This window comes from Lutra lutra, chromosome 16, assembly GCF_902655055.1.
Source record: "Lutra lutra chromosome 16, mLutLut1.2, whole genome shotgun sequence".
NCBI classification, from domain to species: Eukaryota; Metazoa; Chordata; class Mammalia; order Carnivora; family Mustelidae; genus Lutra; species Lutra lutra.
This window is the reverse complement of record NC_062293.1, coordinates 5,366,822-5,392,127: the sequence shown is the minus strand read 5'-3', so window position 1 is coordinate 5,392,127 and position 25,306 is coordinate 5,366,822. Positions and strand designations below refer to the sequence as shown.

At 60.4% G+C, this 25,306-nt stretch overlaps 2 protein-coding genes across 10 annotated transcripts in view; one reads left to right on the top strand and one right to left on the bottom strand.

The window, feature by feature from the left end:
* The window catches only part of UNK (unk zinc finger), a 32,568-nt gene extending 21,925 nt beyond the window's left edge, over nt 1–10,643 (top strand). For 4 of the 6 annotated variants that reach the window (XM_047707214.1, XM_047707210.1, XM_047707212.1 and 1 more), the window contains 9 exons: nt 1,378–1,520; nt 1,949–2,149; nt 2,723–2,788; nt 3,259–3,433; nt 4,357–4,458; nt 4,590–4,778; nt 7,489–7,670; nt 8,212–8,469; nt 9,202–10,643. In XM_047707214.1, the coding sequence (XP_047563170.1) occupies nt 1,378–1,520; nt 1,949–2,149; nt 2,723–2,788; nt 3,259–3,433; nt 4,357–4,458; nt 4,590–4,778; nt 7,489–7,670; nt 8,212–8,469; nt 9,202–9,357 (1,472 nt within the window). In that variant the 3' untranslated portion in view covers nt 9,358–10,643. The remainder of the gene's footprint in view (nt 1–1,377; nt 1,521–1,948; nt 2,150–2,722; nt 2,789–3,258; nt 3,434–4,356; nt 4,459–4,589; nt 4,779–7,488; nt 7,671–8,211; nt 8,470–9,201) is intronic. The other 2 variants (XM_047707211.1, XM_047707215.1) reach the window with 2 other exon arrangements.
* Nucleotides 10,644–11,586: 943 nt separating this feature from the next.
* Nucleotides 11,587–25,168, bottom strand: UNC13D (unc-13 homolog D). Of its 4 annotated transcripts, XM_047707207.1 has the most exons (33): nt 25,043–25,168; nt 24,514–24,638; nt 23,758–23,793; nt 23,399–23,506; nt 23,235–23,294; nt 23,082–23,148; nt 22,663–22,843; nt 22,295–22,339; nt 22,091–22,159; nt 21,835–21,904; nt 21,637–21,741; nt 21,436–21,528; nt 21,248–21,351; nt 20,388–20,505; nt 20,163–20,287; nt 19,957–20,047; nt 19,815–19,871; nt 19,630–19,727; nt 19,474–19,525; nt 19,262–19,395; nt 19,041–19,161; nt 18,574–18,717; nt 18,279–18,377; nt 17,975–18,181; nt 17,739–17,807; nt 16,762–16,841; nt 15,305–15,410; nt 15,146–15,217; nt 14,422–14,505; nt 14,208–14,328; nt 13,845–13,968; nt 13,177–13,373; nt 11,587–12,471 (listed from the first exon to the last, which is right to left on the bottom strand). In XM_047707207.1, exons 2-33 carry the CDS (start codon nt 24,628–24,630, stop codon nt 12,350–12,352), a joined length of 3,276 nt encoding a protein of 1,091 aa, XP_047563163.1. In that variant the 5' UTR covers nt 24,631–24,638; nt 25,043–25,168; the 3' UTR covers nt 11,587–12,349. The 4 variants fall into 4 exon arrangements, with proteins under 4 accessions (XP_047563163.1, XP_047563161.1, XP_047563164.1 ...); XM_047707205.1 differs by lacking the exon at nt 25,043–25,168 and having other exon boundaries at nt 24,514–24,845; XM_047707208.1 differs by lacking the exons at nt 24,514–24,638; nt 25,043–25,168 and adding an exon at nt 23,940–24,436.
* Between the last annotated feature and the right edge of the window lie 138 nt (nt 25,169–25,306).

Here is a 25,306-nt window from a genome sequence, read left to right as displayed (position 1 = left end):
TACATTTTTAGTTAATGCGATACAAAATGATAATCATTTCAAAAATAATGTAGAAAAGTATTTTTACTTTTTTCCCTCCAAACGAAGTCTTTGAATTCTGTTGCACACTCGAGTAGGTGGGTGTAGCACGTTTCAGTTCAGACCAGCCCCTCGTAGCCACATGGGGCTCATAGCTGCTGCGTCTGACAGCGCAGCTCTTCGATTCTTTTTCTTTTCTTTTTTTTTTTTTAAAGATTTTATTTATTTATTTGACAGACAGAGATCACAAATAGGCAGAGAGGCGAGAGGCAGGCAGAGAGAGAGAGAGAGGAGGAAGCAGGCTCCCTGCAGAGCAGAGAGCCCGATGCGGGGCTCAATCCCAGGACCCTGGGATCATGACCTGAGCCGAAGGCAGAGGCCTTAACCCACTGAGCCACCCAGGCACCCCTCGATTCTTTTTTTTTTTTTTTTTAAGATTTTATTTATTTATTTGACAGAGAGATAGCACAAGTAGGCAGAGCGAGAGGGAGAAGCAGGCTCCCTGCAAAGCAGAGAGCCCTATGCGGGGCTTGATCCCAGGACCCTGAGATCATGACCTGAGCCGAAGGTAGAGGCTTAAACCACTGAGCCACCCAGGTGCCCCTCGATTCTTTTTTTTTTTTTAAGATTTTATTTATTTGACCGAGATAGCAAGAGAGGGAACACAAGCAGGTATAGTGGGAGAAGGAGAAGCAGGCTTCCCGCCGAACAGGGAGCCCGATGTGGGACTCGATCCCGGGACCCTGGGATCATGGCCTGAGCCTAAGGCAGACGCTTAACCCACTGGGCCACCCAGGCGCCCCTACGGCTCTCGGTTCTTACATTGTGCTCCAGACCACTGCCCTTCTCAGAGATAGAGCTCGAGTTAGAACTCACGTCCGCCACAAACCACTGATCCGATTGCCCTTCACCTCTTTTCAGGCTCAGGCCTCATTTCTGGGATTAGAGGCCCTTGGGAGCGGGGAGTATATTCTTGGCACGGAGGTCATCCCCAGCCGTGGGCAGCTGGGTCCACTGATTGAGACAACACAGAGAAGTGATTAATGGCTCAGGCTCCGGAGTAGTACAGACCAGAGTTTGCCACCCAGGGAGATTAACTTACCTCTCCGAGCCCCAGTTTTCTTATCTGTAAAATGAAAACCACAGTATTATTTGCATCTTCCGATTATTGTGAAGTTCGCAGTTAATACAAATTGCTTGGTGCAAAGTAAGTGCACAGTATGCAGTATTAATAGAAAGAAGGTAGGACCCTCCCCTTTGTGTACAGGGGCATGGTCTCTTTTGAAAAACACCCAGATGTGTTTTCGGAGGGACAGAGCTGGCGCCGGAGCCTGCTGACACCCTGGTCCTGTCTTGCAGAGCCACCTCTCAGTGACGATCTACAACCTTCTTCAACTGTGTCAAGCCCCACTCAGTCGGGTCCCGTCTTGTACATGCCGTCTGCTGCCGGAGACTCGGTGCCCGTGAGCCCCTCCAGCCCGCATGCCCCTGACCTCAGCGCTGTACGTGCCTGTCCGGGGAGTGGGTGGGCACTGTGCCTAGCCAGGAGCCAACACCTGCCTCTGATGCCCCCACTTCCTCACAGCTTGTGCTTGGGGCGGGCACCCTGGTATTTTGCCTCAGGCCAAGGGGTTCTACTCGTTCTGCCCCAGGGTTTTTCTGTCAAAATCTGGTGGAGGGTGGTGTACCCAGAGCCTGTGTTGGTCAGCCTGGATAGAGCTGGTAGAAGGGATACAGGCCTTCTGTCACACTCCCCCCCCATAATTTCCTCATGAGGTTCGGGGTCCCCGCATGGTAGCTGATGCCCATTGGCAGATGAAAACAGAACTGAGCTCCCTGCTGAAGAACCTCCTCCTGAGAAGGGGATAGAGGATGGGCCGTGCCCCAGCCCACATTTTGCCCACCAAGCCACTCCCTTTCTTTTCTGCAGCTCCTCTGTAGAAACAGCAATCTAGGAAGCCCATCTAATCTCTGTGGCTCCCCCCCGGGCTCCATCAGGAAGCCCCCGAACCTGGAAGGCATTGTCTTCCCTGGGGAGTCTGGCCTCGCCCCTGGCAGCTATAAGAAGGCTCCTGGCTTTGAGAGGGAAGACCAGGTGGGAGCCGAGTACCTGAAAAATTTTAAATGCCAGGTAAGGGATGTAAGGGGAAGCCCAGTGAGGTTAGCCTTGTCCCTGCATGGGGCAGGAGAAGCCCTGGAGGGCTGTCTTGGCACAGCTGTGGGGAGCAGGACTGCGAGCTAGGAGACCCCTGTCTTCAGCCTCTGCAACACTAGGCAGAGGGAGGGAGGCTGTCCCATGTTACAAACGAAGGCAGGAAGGTTAGCACAGCCAGGTACCTCACCCTGTGACAGAGCCAGTTAACAGAGGAACAGGGACTCCCGTCTGTCTGCTGACCCCAGAGCTCATCTTCCCCCTGCCCTGCGCTGCCTTGGTAGAGTGGCAGGGCCTTGAGGAATAGGAATATTAGACTTAGCTGAGGCTTGGTGTCACCAGGGAGAAGTACAGTTCCCCTGATTCCTAGGGTAGGGAAAGGAGTAGGGGTGGGGAGGGAGAGCAGGGTATGTGTATAGAGGGGAACTGCATGACGCGGACCTTTAGCCATAATGGGCCATGCCATGGCAGGTTGATGCTTGGGAGGACTCCTGGACTCAGGGGCCCTCCCTAGCACCACATTCATCTCCTGTTCTGACTTCTCTCTCTCAGGCCAAGTTAAAACCCCATTCACTAGAGCCCAGGAGCCAAGAGCAGCCTCTGCTTCAGCCCAAACAGGTATACAGCCCTCAGCCCCCTTTCTGCCCTTCTGGTGTTGCTATCCATAGGACAGGCCCAGAGTCCCAGGCCTCAGTGAGTAGGGCCACTGCTTACCCACAAGCCAAGGGCAGGACTAAAGTGGGGCCCCAGCCCCAGCTCCAGAGAGGGTAGGGTCAAGCCCTGGAACCCCTTACCTCCTGGACTCCCTCAACAGCCAAAAACAGTATTTCTTGAGCATCTGTGCTGTGCTAGGCACTGGGCTGACTTCTCCCTTCCCCTGCTACAGGACCTAGGGGGAGTGGGCCCTGCAGCCTGTAAGCCACAGTTCTCCCAGCTCGAGTGGGTGGGGTCCTGTCTGGGCATGGGGGCATCCGGAGGAGAGCTGGGATGTGCCATTCCTTTCCGTGCCTCCCAGCCCCCATCTCTAGCCCCGCCGTGGCCTCCGTGAGCCGGCATCCCATCGCCGCCGCCTCCCTCTCTCGTTGCAGGACATGCTGGCCGTCCTTCCCGCGGGCAGCCCCCTGACCTCAAGCATCTCTTCCAGCATCACCTCCAGCCTGGCAGCTACTCCCCCTAGCCCTGCTGGCACCAGCAGCGTCCCTGGCATGAATGCAAACGCTCTGCCCTTCTATCCCACCAGCGACACGGTAGAGTCAGTCATAGGTAATTAGGCCATTTCTATTGCCAAGTCCGGGACTGGCTCTGGAGTTAGAGAAACTAGGTCTGTGCAGTGATGCGCAAACCCGCGCACTTGTTACTTCAGACATTTATCTTGGGAGAGTCAGAGGGCGGGCACTTTGAGCCCTTTGGAAAGGGAAAATGAGCCCAAGGTGTGTGCCAAGACCAGCCCTTATAGGAAAGTCGCCTCGCCTCCAGTTTGCTCGTTGTGCAAATTAGAGAGAGATACCTCTTCCTCTGGACAAGTACATTCTCATTCCATGACATAGGTCATTCAGCCCTCACTCGTTTTCTTAGTAGGTATCCTTGTATAGTGAACAACTTGTGCAACTGTCCTCAGAGCTCCTAGTCAGTAGAAGCCACTGCCCTTCTGTCTCAGCATCATTTATGGGTTCTACTTTGTGCCAGATCCTGTTTTAAGCACTGGGACGTTAAGAGATGCAAACAGGGTGTTCCTGCCCTCAAGGAGGGGTATGATTCCCAGCCTCCCCGTCTAGTCCAGCAGAGGACAGAGGGTATTCATGAAGCACCTGCTGTGCACTAGCCACTGAGGGCCCAAATGCTTGCTTGCCCCCGGAGAACTCAGGGATGAGACATCTGAGTGGGAGCACCAGGAGACAAGACAAGACCTCTGTCCGAGTGAGGAAGCCTGCACTGGGTCCCCTGGAGGTATCAGTGAAGGCTTCAGAAAAGAGCCATTGGAGCTGGACTTGGCAGGGCAGACAGCACAGGGCACCTGTGTTGGCAGAGGAGCAGCCCGACAGGCAGAGGTTTGAGAGCATGGGTCTAGTGGGACTGAGCATGAAGAGGAGGCAGTAGAGGGCAGGTGGGGCCCGGAGGCCTGGAACCTCAGGGTGGTGTGGCCTCTCGGCCGGCAAGGAGGCTCACACCCCTCTCTCCGTCTCCAGAGTCTGCCTTGGATGACCTGGACCTGAACGAGTTCGGGGTGGCTGCCCTAGAGAAGACTTTCGATAACAGCACAGTGCCCCACCCAGGCAGCATTACAATTGGTACTGGGCAGCGGGTGGGCGGCGTGCAAGGGTGGCCTCCTAGGCCCAGGGTGGGCACGAGCTGCCCCCTGCTGGTGTGGCTCTGCGTAGCTTGCCCTGCCCTCACTGGGCCTCCGGGGCCTCTCTTGCAGGTGGCAGTTTGCTGCAGAGCTCTGCGCCCGTGAACATCCCTGGCTCCTTGGGCAGTTCTGCTTCCTTCCACTCGGCATCCCCGTCCCCTCCTGTCAGCCTTTCCTCACATTTCCTGCAGCAGCCCCAGGGCCACCTGAGCCAGTCAGAAAACACATTTCTGGGGACCTCAGCATCACATGGATCTTTGGGTAAGAGGGGGTGCATGTCTCTGAGACCTGGGGCAGGTTTGGAAGGTGCTTTGGCCACTCTCTCCACAGCCAGAGGCAGTGCAGAATGGAGGTTGAAGCAAGTGGCTTATGGCTTGGAGGTGGGTCAGGTCCCTGTCCTGCGTCTCCCTTAGCTGGGTAAACCTAGACAAGCAACTTAGCCTCTGTTTCCTCTGCTTTAAAATTTGTATCATGGCAGCATCCTCCTTGTAAGACGGTGGTGAGGCTTAAATGGAATAATGTGAGGAAGTGCTGGGTCTGGGGCCAGCATGCAGTGAGAAGCCGTGACCTCCAGCACCAGGGCCTAGGTGCTGTTCACGCCCGCGTGCTGGTTCTGCCCCGTCACCCAGAACTCGCGGAGTAGGCTCACAACAGCCAGCTTCACAGGAGGCAAAGGGAAAAGTCTGAGTAGGCTCAGAGTGGCCTTCCTGTAAACAGAGACACCAAGCAGACCTCGCTGGAACCCCAAAGGCTCTTTGCTGCACAGCGGCATCAGAGTGGTGCGGACTGTGGCTTCTGGAGGGCACGTCAGTCACAGCCGCTAGAAGCAGGAGGTGGCGAGCCGCAGGCTCCCCGACCGGCAGGCGGGCGGGTGTGAGTATTCAGCAGCTCGGTTCCCAGCGGCTGCTGGAGCAGGTCAGGACTAACCCCCACTGAGGGTGCTGGGCTTCCTGGTCACACGGAGCCTCAGCCTCTGAGCCACATTTGACGTCCTGACCAGGTTGGGAGCTCGCTGATCTCACTCCACAGATCAGGGTCGCACGTTGCTGTCTTGGCGTATTTCTGGTTTGGAAGGGGCTGTTCCATTTTATGTTCAGTCTGTCAGGGTTCGATGCTTTCGGTTACATTTGTCTGACCTCGGATTCTGGAAGCATCTCGACTGTAGCCCTTTTCGGTGGCCACACATTCGTTCATTCCTTCTCCGTGTAGTTGTCGAGCAGCGCTTCTAGGTGCACTGTGAGCTCAGCGGTCCCTGCTGGCGTGGAGCCATGGTCTGGTCAGGGAGGCATAGGAGCACAGACGTCAGAGAGCACTTAAGGACTGTCACTGTTGGGTGGAGCTAAAGGCCTCGTTTGTGATTCAGAGTAACGGGGACCTGACCTGGACGGTCAAGAGAGGAAGGGGCTCCTCTCCAAGAGAGGAAATGCTGCCTGAGTGTGGAGCAGAGGGCCTGGGAAGAGCTCGCTGCTGGGGCGGGGTGGTTGGTTCTGAGTTCTCGCCCCTGAGCACGTAGGCTCATAGACTGTGCACATCTCAGGCTCTCCACACAGGATGGTATCGCTCATATTTTAGATACACTTGTATTGCTTGGAGAGTTCTGGAACATCCTGGCTAGATAAGTGGGGAAGGGAGTAAGAAAGAAATTATTAGAAGGATAAGTGTGGGCAGGAGGAGGCCAGACGTGGGAATGGATCCCCCTCTGGAAGATAGGGGCTGCCCCAGGGGCCACAGAGCAGGACACATGGTTTTACCTCTGTCAAAGGTAAAAAAACACAGGTTTATCTCTGTCAAAAGAGTGTGTGGTTGGAGGAGCACGTGGCTTAGCATTTACTTATGTGTGTGTGTGTGTGTGTGTGTGTCTGTGTGTGTCTCTGTAAGATTTACTTATTTATGGGGTGCCTGGGTGGCTTAGTTGGTTAAGCATCTGCCTTAGATTCAGGTCATGATCTCAGGGTCCTGGGATCAAGCCTGGTGTCGGGCTCCCCGCTCTGTGGGGAGTCTGCTTCTGTCCTTATCTTCTGTCCTTCTGATCTCTTTCTCTGTGTCACATAAATAAATAAGATCTTTTACAAAAAGAATAAAAGAGAGCATAGAGGAAAGGACAGAGGGAGAGAGAATCTCAAGCAGATCCTCTGCTGAGTGCGGGACCTGACACAGGGCTTGATCCCAGGACCCATGAGATCATGACCTGAGCTGATACCAAGAGTGAGACGCGCCACCGACTGAGCCACCCAGACACCCCTACTATTTGCACGATTCTTAGCAACACAGTATATTTGTTTAATTTCTTTTTTTTAAAGGTTTTTTTATTTATTCATTTAACAGACAGAGATCACAAGCAGGCAGAGAGGCAGGCAGAGAGAGGAGGAAGCAGGCTCCCTGCTGAGCAGAGAGCCCAACGAGGGGCTTGATCCCAGGACCCTGAGATCGTGACCTGAGGCGAAGGCAGAGGCTTTAATCCACTGAGCCACCCAGGCGCACCTATTTGTTTCTTTATCCTAAAACAAGAGGAAAGAACCCAGGGCTCCCTGAACTCCTCCTGCTCCAGCTGTGCCATCATCTGAGGCTCTGGGCTGCATTTTTGCCCCTGAACTCCTCCCAAGCCTTACAGAAGGTGCAAGAAGGCTCCCCCTCCCTCTAGCCCAGAAGTCAGTTCATAGTCACAGATTGCCACCTTTACAGCTACTCTCCCTGCAGCACTTCCCAAGTCCCCTGTACACCCTGTGAGGCAAATGCTGAGGATGCCAAGCCTCTGAAGTTAAGTGCCAAACTTGGAGTAGCAGGTGGTACTCAAGTAGGTCTGATGGGACCGTGAGCCCTACACACTCCTGTGACGCTCCCCAGCCTGACATTGCTGAGGCCTTGCACAGCTCGCCCCTTGAAGATTCCCAGATAGGGTTAGACAGGACCAGGGCCTGGGCTCAGGCCTGAAACCCTCCGGGCTCTAATGTTCCTCCTTTTCCTGAGGCAGGTCTGAACGGGATGAATAGCAGCATCTGGGAGCATTTTGCCTCTGGTAGCTTCTCCCCAGGCACTTCCCCGGCCTTCCTGTCAGGGCCAGGGGCTGCTGAGCTGGCCCGGCTGCGGCAAGAGCTCGAAGAAGCCAATGGCACCATCAAGCAGTGGGAGGAGTCCTGGAAGCAGGCTAAGCAGGTACTGGGCTCCCACACCCACTCGCCTTCCCAGGGCCAGTTGGCATCCAGCCCGAGCCCATTTTAGAGCAGGCGCAGGGGCGGGAGGGCAGCAGAAACTCAGTTGTATTCACTCTTTTCTCCCGTGGAAACACTTACCTTGCCAATCAGGACCCTGGGGTGGCTGGTGTCCCAGGTCCGGAATTCCCACTGTGAGTTATTTGGTTTGGTCCCACAGCACTGCTGACTTCTCCCCAGAAGCCCTAACTTTCCAGGGCTCCAGGTCCAAGGTTCTAGATTCTAAGATGGTTCCTCCGTCCATCTGCGGCATCCCCAGATCTGCCTAGTGCTCCCCTGCTGTGTTGGGCTCAGCCCCCTTCCCTGCCTACAGAGGGTCTCTCGCAGGCCCTGACATCTCTCTCCTCTGCAGGCAGTGCCCGCCTCCTCCCTCCCCAGCAGGCCCTGCAGCCACAAGTGGCCCATGCAGGCTCCCAGAGAGGTGCTTGCAGGGGACACGGGGGCAGGGGGCCATCATGATGAGGCGCTGTGTGTTGGGCCCACAGGCTTGTGATGCCTGGAAGAAGGAGGCAGAGGAGGCCGGTGAGCGGGCCAGTGCAGCAGGTGCCGAGTGCGAGCTGGCCCGGGAGCAGCGGGATGCACTGGAGGGGCAGGTTAAGAAGCTGCAGGAAGAGCTGGAGCGGCTGCACTCGGGCCCCGACCCGCAGGCCTTGCCCACCTTCTCTGACCTGGAGGCCCTCTCGCTCTCCACCCTCTACTCCCTCCAGAAGCAGCTGCGGGCCCACCTGGAACAAGTGGACAAGGTCAGCCCAGGAGGTTAGGGGAGCGCTGGGTGGGGCATACAGTAGCCTCAGGACTTGGACTCTAATGGGTCCATGGTTCTTCCTTCTGAGAGCCTCTGCCCACCTGCTGGGCCGACCCAGGATGCTGCCCTGGAGGGGAGGAAGTGTCCCTTCTGGGGGAGGTGAGAAAGGTGGAGGTGGAGACGCAGCAGTGCCCGCCCCACCCCCCAGTTCTGGGCGGTGCTGAACCAGGACACATCACTAGGCCTGGGCCTTCAGGGGCATCAAGCGGCTTCTCCTCCCGTGAGCTCTGCACAGACCAGCACACGTTCCAGAACGGTTAGGTCCCCAGGGCTACTTTGCATTCCTAGGTGCCCAGCTGGATGCCCAGGAAGCATGGCACAGCAGAAAAGCACATTCTTTCCTTCTCCGGGCATTTGTAGCTCAGGCCTCGCTGTTCTCATGTGGGGGCTCAGGGTCGCTGCGGAGGCTTTGTGGGAGGAAGAGCCTGTCGGGGCAGGAGCTGTGGAGCAGCCCTGGGCCTCCCCCCTCCCCAGGGGGGCTGGGAGCAGACTTTGGGAGCCTTGAGGGCAGCACCCTGAACTCCAGCTCTGCTCTCTGGCTTGCTGGCTGAGGCCTGCGAGCATGCTGCTGAGCTCTGTGCCTTGGTATCCTTGCCCCAAGGGGGCTGAAGTGAATGCGGAGACAGGCCGGTGAACGGCCGGTGAACACCGTATCCCTCTCCCTCCCCAGGCCGTGTTCCACATGCAGTCGGTGAAATGCCTTAAGTGTCAGGAGCAGAACCGAGCGGTGCTGCCGTGCCAACACGCCGTGCTGTGCGAGCTCTGTGCCGAGGGCAGCGACTGCCCCGTCTGCCAGCCCAGCCGGGCCCACACCCTCCAGTCGTGACCCTGCAGGCCTGGCCCCGGCCCGGCTCAGATCTTCTTACCTAGGACTTTTTAAAGTATATATATATATGTATGTATGTATGTATGTATATGTATATGATTATATGTATACATTTCTGTGCGTGTGCGGGTATGCGTGGGCAGCAGTGTGTGAACAGTGTCTGTGTGTATATCTGTACATAGATATAGACACACACTTTAAAACAGACTTACCAAGCACTTTTTAAAAGAAAAAACTATTTTGCAGCCCTGCCCTTGCCCACTCTCTCCTTTTCCACTGCAGAGACAAAGTCCCTTCCTTGCCCACCGGCTTTTTGGCAGGGGATATGTTTCTGTCTCTTTTTAATGTAGGAAAACTAACTAGTTTTAACTTTTTCCTGGGGCCCGAGCAGGAAGCTGAAAGGGGCCAAGGGGAGGAACCAGGCCTTCAGGGCAGGCCCTGTTCACCGCACCTCCCCAGGCCATGGCCAGAGCCGGGGTGTGGACATCCCCGGGGCCAGACCTGGTTCCCAGCCACGAGGCTTGAGAAGGGGGGTGTGCTGGGGTCCAAGCCAGCCTAGCTCCTAGGTTACCAAGTGTGTATTTAGTCTGGGGTTGGCAGGCCAGAGCTGCAGGGGCCAGCCCCGCTCCCATCCCTGGGCCCTTGAAGCTCCTTGAGGGGCAAGGCCCGGGGGTTCTACCCCTCAGGTTCCTGAGGCCAGGGGTCCGCCTCAGTTCTCTCCCTCCGGGCCCCCAGAGCAGCCTCCCTGGCCCCAGGACCCCTTACCAGACTGGCACTGCCCTCTTCATAACCCTCTAGCTGCTGTCAGCGTCCCCCCCCCCCCCCCCCCGCAGCTAGCGGGGCAAATGGCGGGAAGGAGCTGCGGACTGGGGACCAAGGTGGGGCTTAGGCCCTGCCCTCCTCACCGGGAGGGGCTCCGTATGCATTCCTTGGTGCTCTCTTGAGTGCAGCTGACGTCCTGCCCGTTTGGAGCAGACGCCTGTGTACGTGTGTGTGCGTGCCTGTCCAATGTATATTGTGTCTTAGCTTCCATTTTAAAAATTGTTCTGTACAGAAAGATGCAGCGGGGGCGGGAGGGGCAGAGCGGGCGGAGGGAAGCCGCCCTTGTCCCAGCGCTCGGGGTCTGGGGTGGGAGCAAGAGGGCTGTGAAGGGTCTGGCCTGGCCCAGGCTCCCCCTTGGGCTCAGCACGAAAGGGCTTTCAATGAATTAAGTGAAAACTTTTTTTTACAAAAATTCAAAAATCAACAAAGCTCCAAACCTATTGGAAATAAAATATGAACTTACAGCTGTAGCTTGTTTACATGGGGGTGAGGGAGAGTAGGGCCCCAAATAAGAGCCTCTGATGAGTTAGCGTGGCCCCCCCAGCGGGGCCATGGAAGAGCTCAGGCCTCTACCCAAGGTGTGGCTAGGCAGCTGCCACCACCTTCAAGCCCCCAGGTGGCTCCAGGCCCCTAGACAGAGCTCAAGTGGCCTCCCACCCAGGCCTGCTGGTGCAAATGAGCTGGGAGACCATTAGCCCTGGGGGCTTCCTAGGCTTGGGCCCCACTATCGGCTGGAACCTGATGCCTGTTTGGCGGGAGACGACAGGCCCCTCGTCTCCCGGAGAAGCAGACACATACTGCTTTCTCACAAGCAGCAGGAGGAGGAGGGTCTCCGCCTTTGAGCCACCTGCTTCCCCTGCTCAGAGCTGGCCTAGCCGGTGGCTGTGAGAACATGCGTCCACTGGGCTCTGTGCGGGGCTCAGGTTCAGAGCGGAAGGAGTCTTGAAGATGATCTCGTCTGATCTCCAGCCCACATCGTACAAAGGTTAAGGGACTCAAACAGGGTCATACAGCTAGAATGACAACCTGGCCTTGGGCTCTGACTACCAATACAGGGTCCACCTGGACTAGGTCCCAGCCTGGCCTAGGACCCTGCTCCTCTAAGCCCTCAAATAGCCACTCAGCCTCTACTCATGGGAGAACCCCCTCCCCTGACTCCCAGTGCTCCCCTCGGAGTGCCGGGCAGCACACACAAACTGACATGCCTAGTCATGTTTTGTGTGAAGCCCTGCTTGTGCATCAGTTACTCCCACGCCTGCTCTAGAACATGGGGGAGGGAGGGGTGGGCCAGGCCCCAGGTCAGGGGCAGCTCAAGGTCTCCTGACGGCTGAGGAGGGGGTTTGCATGGCCTGACTATAATCTTCTGGGCCCCAATGCAGGCCGACAGTATAGTTCCTTAGAGGACAATGGATTGTTTTTTCTTTTATTTTTGCTAAGAAAGTCCCTAAGTGGCAGGTACTGTCCCAGGGAGGAGGTGTCCTCAGTAGACCCGGCTGGCCAAGCTGTCTTTTCCGCTTCTGCTGCTCCTTGCCAACCCCATTGCCTACCAGCCTTCACCTCTGAGAGCCAGAAGGTCCTTGGCTCGAGGCTCCCTGGCCTGGGCACTGGCAGCCACCTCAGGAGAGGACCGAGGCTCCCCTCATTACAGCTGCCACCCTACCCACCAGGGCAGCTGTAGCCTCGTCTCTGGCAGGGTCTCCCCAGGAGGCTTTGTGCCGTAGCCCTAGCCCCAGTGAACCAAGGTAGGGCGCTAAAGAATGGGCCCAAGGGAGCCTAACCTCCACCCCGGTGACTGGAACGGGCCTGCCAGAAACGGATGGCTGAGCCGGCTCTGCCGGAGCCCAGAGCAGCGTCTCCCACGGGGGCCACAGACCGCTGCCCGCCCCCTGGCGCTGACCTCTGGTAGAGAAGGCAGAGGCCACGGCTGAAGGCGGCCTCAGGGCAGGAAGGAGGGAATATAAATACTAACAGGGTCCTGGCACCAGCACCGTGGGCCCCTACTCTGGCAGAAGGACCAGAGGGGATCTTCACGCTGGGGTTCCCCAGACTTGCAGGGCCCTTCTGGAGCATTCGGCCAGGCTGGGGGGCTGGCACTATGGTGGGGAGAACCCAGACCTTTCAGGAAAGCCGGCCCCTGCTGGGCACCCAGCCCCATCCCTAACCTCCACGGCTACTGCCCTGGCCTTGGGGCGTGCTGGGAGGCCTGCTTGGCCCGCTGCCGCCGCAGCCTCACAAACACCTGGGCCTCCCGGTCGCCCTTCCGGCTCTCCAGCAGCTGCAGGATGGGGTCCCCTGTGGAGAGAGGCGTTTGGGCGTCAGACTGCGGCAGGGGGAGGCAGGGCCTGGGGAGTGGCAGGGGACCTGGAAACCAGGAAACACCAGCCAAGCTCACAGACAGCCTGACGGATAAGGCGAGACGCATGACGGCGCTGGCACCGACACTCCGACCCGATGTGCGCTGGAAGAGGCCAAGTGAGGTGCGCCTCGGGGTCCAACTGTTAGAACCGCAGGCTAGCTAGTTAACCTCTCTGTGCCTCAGTTTACCCATCTGTAAAATAGCCGTACTAGCAGCTGACACATGAGGCGGTTGCAGCACTGCTCACAGATGGCCCGTAGTAAGTGCTCAGACGTGTCACCTGTTCTTACTGTCCAGCCTGGGGAACGCCTGGCCTGTGCGCCCCCGTCGGAGACGTAGCCTCTCCCCCCAGGTAGACTTCCCGGTGACCTCCCCCCACACTGCAGAGTCACACGGCACTTGGCCTCTCAGATTTCACTGCTCTCCTGATCAGACCGAGAGAGCCACTCAGCAACACGAGACACCACGCTGACTCCACTGGCTTCCACATCCAAGGAGGGGTTCCTCTGACCCCAACTTCATTCGCTTCCCTTGGGGCCACTGCCTGACCTTCGCGGGCTGCCCCTCCCCTGCACCCCCAGTGCTGGGCCAGGCCCTGCACCCGAAGCCCCCACAGCCTCTGCCCAGCGGCTCAGGCCTACCGTTGAGTGCAGGGTAGGTGAGGGGCAGGCGGATCTGAGGCACCTCGCCAGGCTCCTCAGTCCCGGTCAGGCCTGGCACCGAGCGTAGTGGCAGAAAGGCCTCCCCTTCCAAGTCATCAGCCCCCAGCGTGTCATGGTCCAGCACCGTTAGCAGGAGGCAAGCTCCGTCCTTCAGGCATGGCTCAGCAGGCACCAGGCTGAGTGGGGGAGAGAGTCGGGCTCAGCGGCCTGCCCCCTACATGGTCACTGGCACCCACCCCCACACACCGTTCATCACCGGTTCTTGAGGACAGGCCAGGGCTGAGGGCAGACAGGTGGGGATTAGGATGGCAAGAGCGTTTCTCAGCCTGGCGCGTGCTCTGACGGACACCTCCTCTGCGGGCTGGGACTTTAAACCAGGGGCCTGTGTTCCCCAGACCCTCCTGTCTTGGGGAACAGAGCACCTCAGGAGCAGGACCATTTCCTGGAAGCAAGCCTCTAAGTCCAACAGGTGGGGGCCTTCTCCTCTGCAGTCCCACTCCTCCTCGCAAGGTCCCAGCAAACCCCTGTTCCACTTGCCCCTCCCGGGACCCAAATGCGTTCGTTTCAGAACCGGCCTCAGGTGGCAGGAGCAGGGCTGAGGGAAGTCCAGGGCTGGGGAAGGGTGGCAAGCAGGGGAACCCACTCACAATTCAAAGGTCTCATCAAACAGGGGGTGAAGGTCCTTCTTGTGCTTTTGGGTCTCCCGGGGGGCCAGCTCAGGGAACTCGTGCCTGGGCTCCAAGGTCAGCTGGACAAAGGGGTCGCTGGAGCCTGGCAAGTGGGGAGGTCACCCGGGGAGGTGACGTTGCCAAGGATATCCCAGCTCCCCGCCTCCAGTCCCCAGCTCCCGCCGCTGTGCCCTGCTCAGCAGCACTGCCCCCTCCTGGTAGCACGAAGGAAGTGCACCCAGCGCTCCCTCCCGGGAGAGCGGAACAGCCAGGGACGCGGGGGGACGTTGTGGGGTACAGAGTGAGGACGCGGGGAGAAGCCGGTGGGCAGCCTGCACTCACCATTGGAGTCCAGGGGCAGCAGGCTGGAGGCGCTGAGCAGCTCCACACGCAGCTTCTGCTCAGAGGCGCGGTAGGAAGCCTTGACTGTGACCGCCCCCAGCTCCTCAGAAGTGGTTTCCGCCTAGGGGTGGAGCGCGGGGGCAGTGTGGGGCAGAGGGGAGGGGAGGCGGGACTGAAGGTGCGCCGGGGGCGGCGCGGAGGGACAGAGCCTCACCTGGCGCTGGATGCGGCTGCAGAAGTACTTCCGGATGAGCTCCCGACTGGAAGCCGCCTGCAGCTCCAGGTCCCTCTGCAGAGCCTGGGAACGAGGAGCCGCTGAGAAGCCCCCTGAGCTGCCCCCTGAGCTGTCCCAGTCACCCCCGTCCGGTGCGGGCAGCGATGTGATAGCAAAGCTCCGGCTGTCGGGGAGCCTCGGCTGGGGAACGCACCCTGGGGGTGGCCCCGGGGGACAGCCGAGGCACAGACAGGGTGGGCTTCACGGCTGTGCCCCCCACACAGTTGCACAGCCGCCCGGTCACCGAGTTTAAAGAACCTTCTGCTTGGTTGAATGCTCTGTTGTTGCTGTCTTTCTTTCTTTTTTTTTTTTTTTAAGATTTTGTTTATTTGTTAGAGAGAGAGAGGGAGCAAGCATAAGCACAGGCAGACAGAGTGGCAGGCAGAGGCAGAGGGAGAAGCAGGCTCCCCGCTGAGCAAGGAGCCCGATGTGGGACTCGATCCCAGGACGCTGGGATCCTGACCTGAGCCGAAGGCAGCCGCTTAACCAACTGAGCCACCCAGGCGTCCCTGTTGCTGTCTTTCAATTCTTAGTAATTTTTGGAAAAAGGGGCCCACATTTTTTTTCTGTGCCGGCCCTGTAAATTATGCAGCTGGTACTGATCACAGGTGAGCGCAGAAAGGTAGGTTCCCCCTACCCCGCCAGCTCACCAAAAGCCCCCTACCTGGAAGTCGTCTGTGTGCAGCGCCGCGGGTGGCAGGCCACAGCCCTCTGCGTAGAAGCAGATCTCCAGATTCTAGGGGTGAGACAGCAGAGCTGACCTCACCAGGGTTATCCCTCATCTCCAGCCAGCGCTATCACTTGTTGGCCCGGCTGTTCTTACCTGCAGGGCAATCTGCAGCCTGCTGGAGGCCAGGGGGCAGCTCCGCTGGGAGGCAGCCGCCTCCATGAGCACGGTGAGCGTGTGGGTCCAGAGCAGGGTCAGGAGACTGGGGGGGGGGGGGGGTGCAGAGGGACACCAGTCCAGCCCAGGAGGATGGAAGAGGAGGAAGCAGAGACACTCTTGAGAAATGGACCCAGGCCCACCCCCAGCTCTTCCCTAGCCCATGCTCCCACTTCCACTTGCTTCTCAGGTAAGGCGGGGACCAGGGCAGCAGGCAGGAGTAGAGGGAGGGAGGGCTGGTCTCCTGAGGGAAGGAGGACAAGTGCAGGGGAGCGGGGGGAAGGGGGACAGATGGGGCCAGTCCCAACCAACATGCTTCACAACCTAGCAAAGAACCTTCCTCAGTAGGATTATCAAACCCCAACAAGAAGGTGGGGCGGGGAGGCCCGTCCCCCAATGACAGAATGATGATTCAATATGGGAGTGGCCAGAATGAATAGGATGTCGACCCAGATTAGCATCTACTACCCCTTGGGAAGAAAAAAGTAGCAACCAAGCCACAGTCCTGCTAACTACCTGAAATAACGGAAACCACATGTCAAAGGAGAGTCACATGGTTCAGCACAAAAAGTCAAAAATGGGGTTGCATCATTAAGAGTGGGGAAGGTCGCATTCACGGCAGGTAACGGACTGAGTGTATTCGCCATTCGCGTGCTTCCTGTGCACCAGTGTTCTAACTGCTTTTGAGACTGTAGTGAGTCAAGTCCCTGCGGTGGAGATTTAACTGTTTCGGCTGAACACTTGGCATACTGTGGCCCGAGAAATAACAACAGTGGGCTCCCTGGGCCCCCCCGAGCCACCGGGAGTGGACCTCCGGCGGGAGGGGCAGCAGCCTCAGAGCCCAGTTCCTGTGGGGAGGACCCACGGTCATCGTCGGGCAGCTCAGCACCGACCACTTCCTTTGCACAGGGGCTGCTCTTGGGACCCCATGTGACTCACTTGATCCTCACTAGAGGCCAGAACTGTGACCATCGGCATGGAAAACTTGAGTAATCCGCTCAACGCACCCACCCAGCAGCAGCAGAACTAGAGTCTGAATCCAGGTGGGCCAGAGCCCACGTCCTTGACCTCTAGTCCTGCTGCCTGGTGTGCCGGACCCCTGCCTTAAGAGACACCCCAAAGAGAAGTTCCCCTGGATCCTGGGAGAGACACCAGTTGCCTGTAATGTTAGGAGGGACAGGAAGCCCAGGGCTAAGGGAGAAAGGGCAGGCAGCTTTCTGCTCAGCCTAAAGGGAAATGGGCAGGTGTGTGAAGTAGTGAGCTCCCTGTCTCTAGGAGTGAGCACTTAAGCAGAGACTGGTTGCATCCTCCCCTGAAAATGGCTGAGGCCAGGGAAGACGGGCAGGGCGCGGGGGGGGGGGGGGGGGGGGGGCACGGAGCGGGAGGCCGCCGCACACCTGCTGAAGTTCTCCTGCACCAAGTTGGTGTTCATGTAGCAGAGCTTCACTTCCAGAAACTTCATCAGGGGCAGAATGGCCTGGGGAGAGGGGTGGGCGGCAAGTCTGGCTCTGGCCCATGCCCAAGCCCTGACTCGGAAGAGGAAACGGCCGGGAGCTTCCGCCTGCTTCATTTAGAACATGTGCCGGAGCTGAGGGAGCCCTGCCGTGGGGGGCTCCGGCCGCCCCCACCTCCTCCAGGGCCCTCCAGCGGCCCGTGCACTGTCCTGACGCAGGGCCTGGCCGTGCCCTCCCCTAGAAACCCTCAGTGATCCTTCTCTCGCTTCCTCGAGGTCCTGACTCAGCTGTCACCCTCTGAGTAAGGCCTTCTCTACCACTGTCTAAAAATATCTTTAAAAAAAAGCACAAATATGAATACAAATCTTCATTTTCTCCAGTACTTACTAACGTGTCACTGCACACACACACTCGTGTAATTCTAGGCACAGCTATGGTTCTGGCTCTTCCTCCATCTCCCCTGGCAGAATGTGAGCTCCGGGAAGGCAGGAGTTTTGTCACTTTTCCTCCCCGATCCACACCTCCGCGCCTAAATCTACGCTCGTGACAGAGCGCTTAGAGCGTTGCTGAATTATGGAGTGACCTTCTCTCAGACAACGAAGGTGGCATCACTCTCTCTGCCCCCGGACAGGTGAGCACGCCGGAGTCGGCGGGCTCGCAGAAACAGGGAACTCAGAAGGCTGCACACCCACATCAGTTCGGCTGCGAGGCTAGCCCACCCCGCCTGCGGTCCCCAGGCGGATTCGGGGACAGCCCACAGAATGACCCACCCCTGCCCCCTTAGCATCCAAGGAGGAAACCGAGGCCCAGGAGGGAACATTTCCTGCCCAAGTCTGGGGGACTCATCTCTGACACCCAAGGCCTTCTGCCCCTACCACCCTAAGCCCCTTTGGCAACGGTGAGCAGGGAGGGCCACTCACATCCTCAGGCAGGACAGACTCCTTGACGCCCACGAGTTTCTGGATGTGCGTGGCGATGCCCACCTCCAGCTGGGGGACACAAAACAGCAGGAGGGAGGCCGGGGCGTGAGCACGGGGGAAAGGGAGAGGTCACTGGGAGCCTGAGTTTCGGTTCAGAGAGGGGTGGCAAGTCCTGCTGGGGGTGCTTCAGGCCGAGGATGGGCAGGGTGGGGTCCCTTCGAGGGGGAACAGATTACCTGCTGCGCCAGGGTGCGGACGCCGGTGCGGATCTCATGGCCCAGCCCGGCCAGCGCGCCCTGCAGCTGGGCGTGCAGCGTGTTCTGCAGCTGGCCCTGCTCCAGCACGGCCCCGACGCGCTGTTCCAGGGCCTCCCAGGCCAGCTGGGCGGGCAACTTGCCGATCACCAGCCGCAGCTGCTCCATGTCATTCACCACCACGCACAGCTGAGGGCAGGCACGCAGGGATGTGGGGCTCCTGAGCTTGCCGGGACCGGCCGTCCCTACCCGCACCCCCAGCCCGACATTCGGCTCTGGTCCTTACCATGTTGGCTGCCTGGCTCTGGTCCTTCTGGCCTGCAGAGAGCTCACGGGCCCGGGCCTTTATAAGGCTGCAGTAAACCAGAGCCAGCCGACAGGTATCCTGGGGTGGGGAGAGGACAATCAGTGCGGGGGGCATCTGGGGGGCCCCAGTGCGGGGAGGCACGGAAATCTCAGTGACTTGGGGATTTAAGACTTAGCCCCTCGGAGGCTGCTAGGGCAGGAGCTTGGGAGAAATCAGGGCACGTCAAATGAGGCTGTCCTAGGAAGATGGGGAAGGACACGTGAAGTCGCTGCACCTCCACAAACTTGACGGTGATCATGAAGGCCTCCTCTGGGTCGGGCCAGTCCAGCTGCCGGGCAGTGTGGCTGATCTGAGCGAAGCAGGTGGACAGGTCCACGGCAGATGTGCTGTGCTTGGTCAGTTCACCCAGGGGCACCAGCTGCAGGGGGAGGGTGCAGAAAGGAGGGCTCAGGGCTGGCCAGATCATGCCCCTCCCTCCCTCCTTCCTTCCACAGGCATTCAGAGCCTCTACCGCCACCAAGCAGGTGGGCAGGGGGCTACAAGGGGCAGGCAGGCTCCACCCAGACCCCCAGGCTGCAAAGATGGGTCTGGAAAGGAAAGCCAGTTAAAACCAGGCGTATCGGGAGGCAGCGGCGTACACACAACTGGCCTCAAGAGCTGGTCACCAACTCTGCGCATCCTAGAGGTCCCAGCAGAGCCCCAAACCCCACAGCCGGGCCCTGTCTCAGGCCCCGCGCCCACCTCGTCCATCTGCACCGCGCGCTGCACCCGCGCCAGGGCCACGCTGTAAGTCTTCTGCAGCCAGGAGGGGACCGCGGGCTGGAACCAGCGGTGAAAGCCATCCAGGGCCAGGACTCCATCCCTAAGGAGAGCTGGGGCTCAGCCTGGAGAATGCCGGGGCTAGCACGGACCCTCCTTGACCTTCTCCTCTCTTTTGTGCCAACAGCCAGCTGCCCACCTACCTGTCTGTGGGGCCTGGTCGCAGCTGGTAGAGCTCCTTGAGGCTGACATAGAGCTGGAATAGACTCTCGCCCATCTCCGGGGACACGGGGCTGCCCGCCACTGCCGCTGTGTGGTCCTGCACCCGCTTGGCCACCTGCAAAGGGCAGGCAGTGGGACAGCGCTCCGGAGCCAGGGTGGGGGGCAAAGCCTGGAGACCCAGGGGGAGACTCACCAGCCACTGCAGCTCCACAAAAGCCATGGAGAAGAGGTCGACCTTGAGTGTGCTGCAAGGAAGGCCACAGGTGTGATCCGGGAGCACCTCTGGGGTCCTCCTGGTCCCCATTCTGAGCCCCTGCCTCAAGACCTCCCTACCCAGCCACGCACTCACTTCTGGAAGATCTTGTTCCACGTGTGCCGGCACTGGAGTAGGTCGCCGACGACATCCTGTACCAGGCTCAGCAGGGCTTTGCCTGCCTCCAGCAAACCCTGGCAGGGAACAGAGGGGCACTGAGAAGGTCCGCAGGGCCTGAGCACCCCACCCGCCCCCTCCTGCCCTGTCCAAGCCCCCCCCACCTGCACCATGGGCTGATGGTGCTGCTGCTTCAGGTGGAACCACTCGGTGGTGCCAGTCTGCGGGCAAAGAGGCGGTGAGTGGGGAGGGCTGCCAGGCTCAGGCCCATGCCCACCTCGTCCCCAGCGTGAGCCCTGCCCACACCCTCAGCGTCTCGGTCACCAGCCGGGGCAGAGGGGCGCTGTCAGGGCACAGCTCTCCGAAGGCCTTCATCTTGCACATCTGTACCAGGACCCTGTGGAGACAGGCAGCTGTGCCCGGGACCTTCCACCCACAGAGGCAGCGGGCGCCCCCTGGGGGGTCCCCTTGCTCCCGACCCCACTGAGGGAGCGGGAGGGGGATCCGCTGACCTGAGCAGAGACTGCAGCCGGGCCGGGGAGTCGGCCACAGACAGGGGGAAGACAGAGCGGAACTTGCGGATGAGGGAGAGGCCGTAGGCCAGCAGGCTGCTGAACGAGGCGGCCAGCTCCTCCAGCTGTGGGCCGAGCGTAGGAGCTGAGCCGGGGGCCTGGCACTCGGAGCCGGCTCCCCCAGCCCTGCCTGCCCCACGCTCCTCGTCCCCCTGCGCAGCCCACCTGTTCTCCCTTGAGCCGGCCCTGGATCCACTGGTACTCGATGCTGGTGATGGGGTGCAGGAGGCAGCTGCTCGGGAACTCCAGGCTCTGGTAGAGCCGGCTGTAGGCCAGCCACTGCCTGCGGCACAAGGGAAGCCCTCAGCCGGCCAGCGGGGGGGCTTGGGGGGGGGGAACAGGGAGACACCCCGCTGCCACCGACCTCCTGGGGAACCCCCATGAAAGTGCTTTTCAAACATGTAAATTAAACTTGCATCGCTCCCCACCTGTCTGGGGATACCGACCTGCCCATGGTCCTACAGGTTGTCCTGGTCCCCACCTCCGTTCACCCCCTATTCAAATGCCAAGTGTCCACGGTGACCCTGGGCTGCACCCACCTGGTGGGCCCCGGCCCTGCACACCTCACCTGCACTCGAACACCCTCCCACAACCTATGGGGGCCCAGGGGACGTGACGGGCCCTCACCAGGGATTTGGAAATGCCAGCTCGCCAATCTGTTGACTCCAGAGGCTGGAGCTGGGGCACAACGCTACCTCCGGGGCAGGGGCAGCAAATTCAAATGCCCAGAAGGGACTCAGAGAGCGTCAGGGAGTGACTCGGGCCAAGGGTAGCCGTGAGGGGCTGGGGAGGGCCTGCCCTCTGCCATGTGTGACCTCTTGCAGCCCAGCAGGACGACAGCACTTGGAGTACATAGAAAGCTGGAGCTGAGACTCTGTATGGAAAACCTCTAGATTTTTAAAGTAGGCAGTGGACTCAAAACCTGACACACACAGTTGTGGCCAAACAGAGATCTTGCAAGGGTTAGACTCCAGCTTGCCAGTTTGTAGGCGCACAGGCAGGGAGGGAGAGGCTGGCGCACTCACGCCATGGACTGGTGGAAGTCAGAAAGGTCCTTCTGTGTCGCGTGGAGAAAGAGGATGGTGGCAGCCTGGGGACTCAGTGACCCGTCCCAGGAGGTGCTGCCTGCCTGAGGGCACAGGGTAGCAGGGTGTCAGGACCTGGCCAGCATGCCCCACACCCCACCCCACCCCCAGCACAGGGAGGGCAGTACCTGGTGCCGGGTGACCTCATGGGACACCAGCTGCTGGAGCAGGTGCAGGTGCACCGTGTAGCTGGGCTGGGAGCGGCTGGCTGTTGGAGCTCTCTGCAACGGGGCCGGCGTGGCCGTGAGGAGAGAACCCTGTCCCTGGGGGCAGCTTGCCCAACCCAGACGGGCCACTGGAAGAAGCCCCGCTCCTGGCCCCAGACCTACCCGCTTGTGAATGAGCTGGAACTGGAGGTGGCACTGGCCGCGGTCCGGGTAGGTCTCGGTGCAGGGCTCCAGAGGGTACCAGTGGTCCTCTCGGCAGCGCAGGTCCTGGGGGGCCAGACAGGTGGGAGCGGCCCAGGCCCATGCTTGGTGTGGCTCCAGAGTCCCTCCCCCAAAACCCTATTTCCTGACCCCACTCACCTGTAGCCTCACGACGACGTTCCCCAGAAAATCGTCCTGGCCTTTGTCTTTCCGTACCTCCTTGAAGATCCTGTTCCAGGCAGGGGCCATGAGAGGGGTGGGCCAAGACACTGAGGTGTCTGGCGGGGATCTGTCCCCCTCCTGTGGGCCCCTGGGCCTGGACACAGCCTGTACCCCAGCAACCGATGTGCACACACAGGGAGGGCAGAAAGAGCCCACACTCCTTCCCCCAGGAACCTCTTCCCGAGGCCTTCACCTTCGCAGTCCATGCAGATCTGTGAGCTCCCCGAGCTTCTGTCTGACGGACTCCACTGTGTCCATGTCCCTGTGGGGGCCAAGGTGTGAGCAGGAGACAGAGAGGCTGTCCCGGGAGCCCTTGACCTCTTTGGGAGAAGGTCTTGCCACCCTGAATGCCCCCCCCTTCTCTCCCGGACCCCTAAGGGCAGGGTAGGCCCCTTACCACATGTCCAGATGGAAGCTCGAACTGCTTATGTCCTCAAACTCCCTATGGGGAGAAAAGGACCAGGCTGAGGGCCTTGGAGGGCCAGACCCCACCAGAGCCTGTCCTGGGAAGCTCCCACCCCCCACTTACCCTCTGTCCCCTTTGAGCCCCTCCTTGCAAACTCCTCCTCCCTCCCCTAAGGTAAGGCTTGGCCTGGCCCCCAGATCAACCCAGTGGGGCCCAACCCTCCACACCCTCCCAGCACACTGGTCTGTCTCTGGCCTAGAGAGCAGGCCCCGCCTCCAATCAAGCCAAGTCCCCGACCCCGAACTGGGAAGTACTGCTGCTCGCCCTGAGGGGACAGGGGCTGGCGCAGGGCCACGCACAGGATGAAAGTCTCCTCCCAGACAGGGTTGAGGGTCTGCTCGATGACCTGGGTGCGGTGGGTCTGCTCCTCTGGGATGGTGTGCCTCACCACAGCCTTCTGCCGACGCCGGGACCCAGGGCTGCCCCCATGAACGCTCACCCCCTGCTCAATGCCCAGCAGGCAGTAGGGGTCACTGAATCCTGGCGAGGAGGGGGAGGACAAGGCCACCCGGGTGTCGGCAGGGCTCCCCGGGAGACGCCCTCATCACCCCAATCTAGGGGTAGAGTCCCTCCCCATCCCAGATTCAAAGGCCCTGGGGCCAACAGCGCCCAGGGGATATCTGGGAGCTGGGAAGTTCCAGCTGGATTCTGGGACAGACCGCTGGGGAGGAGGAGGGGCTGGGAAGGGGGCCCTCAGGGTCCCTCCCCGCCTGCTCACCACTGACATCTTTGCCCAGAATGCCCTTGGCTTGTTTCACGGTTGCCTTCAGGCAAAATATTGGCTTCTAGAAGGACAGAAGGGTGAGCCTGAGTCCCAGAGGGAGCTGGCCTTCCCAGCCGCTGTCCCAGGCTGGTCCTGGACCAGGATTACCTCAAGCTTCTGGACGCGCTGTAGCATCTGCCGGTGCTCCTCGGGCTCCATGTGGAAGGCCTGGTGGGGGGCAGGAGCGTGGGAGGCTGAGGGCACAGGGCAGGAGAGAGAGGACTCCCGGGTGGGGGCCACAGCTGTGGCGGGCACAGCGGGGCCGCACTCACCTCCTGCAGGTACAACAGGAGCTCCGAGGCCTCGCGCACATGGCTGGGCTCAGGCTGCCCCAGGCGGTGCAGGACGGTATAGAGAGCTTCCTCGTAGAGCAGGGCCCGCTGAGACACGGCAGGGTCACCTCAGGAATCCCCGGCCGCCCATTGCAAGGTGAGCCCCCGCCCCCAGCCCATCCTGGCAGCAACACGGCACGGCCAAAGCTGGGACAAGGCGCCCACAGTGCACGGGCGTGGGGGGTTAAGGCCCAGAAGTGCCCACTGCACGCCCCCTGCCGTGTGGCCACCTGCTTTAGCCAGCACCCAAGGACTGTGTTCCCAGCACCTGCCTGCCTCCCCAACACTCTGATTCTTACCTCCTCAGGGGAGAGGTGGTGGGATGGAGGCTCGATCTGGGGAGCAAGGTGAAGAGACAAGGTGGCCTGGAGGCTTGGACCAGGGCTCAGACAGCAGCAACGGCTCCTCCCAGGGTAGGCCAGGCCAGGCCGGGGCTGCGGGGTCCCTAGTTCCCTGCCTCCAACCCACCAGCGCCGCACACCTGTTCCCACAGCAGGCCTCCTGCGAGTCCAGCCCCTGGGCCGCCCTCCTTGTCCCCCGGCCCGCCATGGCTGAGGTCCATTGGCGCTCAGCAGCCCCGACAGCGTGAGCTCTCTGCACCCGTGGCCCCTTCCTTCCCCAGAGGAAGCAGCTCTGCTTATCGGGCGGCCACGCTCCGCACCCAAGCGGCGGAAGTGAGGCCCAGCAGTGGAGGTGGGAGACCGAGGGTCATGCCGCAGGCCTGGGGACCGCTCAGCGGATCCCCAAGCCGCCTGGCCCACAGCAGGGCCACCCCCTCTAGTGGAGCAGGTGTCTTTAGAGCGGGAAGACCGGAGGCTAGGGCGGGCGGGTGGCCCCTCCAGAGGGAGGGGACTCAGAGAGGCTGCGACCACAGACCTGAGGTCCAGGATGGCCCAGAGAACACATGGCAGACCGACCAGAAGGTCCTGCCCAGGAGCCCCGACAGGCAGGCAAGGGGACCGCATCCTCAACTGCAGCCCGCGAGAGGACTCCCGCGCCCAGAGACCGCAGAGCCCCACCCTGGCCACTTGCCTCCTCCCCGAGGTCACCCCTACCTCCTGAGCGCTGTGGGCGGGCGGATCCTGCAGGTCTCTGACCCTGCGCCGCCTTATCTTGATGGCCTGGCGCACGAGGGGAGGGCGCCGCTGGAGGTGGGAGAGCAGTGTCGCCATGGTGGCCGCTCCGCCGCGGGGGTGGGGGAAAGATAGAGAAGCCACAGGATTATGCAAAGAGCACCGGGTGCCACCCTGTGCCAGGGAGGGGTGGGGCCGGGCCGGCCGGTGCCCGGGTTCTGGTCAGGGTTTCACCATCTCAAAGGCCTACACCTCCCTGCCTCCCCCTGGCCTGGGATCCTGGGAGGAACTGTCTCCCGCTAAAGGCAGGTGGCCCCAGCGGGTGGGCCCAGCCCCACCCCACCCCACCCCACCCTCCCACGGAGACCCTGGTGCGCGTTTTGGGGTGGGGGGGTCCAGGACTCCTCGGCAGGGGGCGTCAGGGCCTGCCTCACAGTGCGGGTGTGCCCGGCCGGACCAGGGACCCAGGGGAGACGCCCTGACTTGGTTGGGGTGGGGGGCGGTTTCTCACCCACAGACTTCCCTGAACAGGCGAAGACGCGAGGGTGGGGGTGGGCAGGGCACCGGGTGGAGGCTGCAGAGACATCTCCCCAGCAGGCAGTTGGTGGCTCAACTCGCTCCAGCCCACAGGTGACATTCCACCAAGGTGACGGGGCCAAGCTATGCGGGGCGGAGACAGCCCTGAGCCCCCGCCCCCACAAGGACTGCCAGGTGCTCCTCCCTTCATATGCCCTTGTAGGGGCCTGAGCCAACTCCAGGGGCTCCTAGGTGAGGC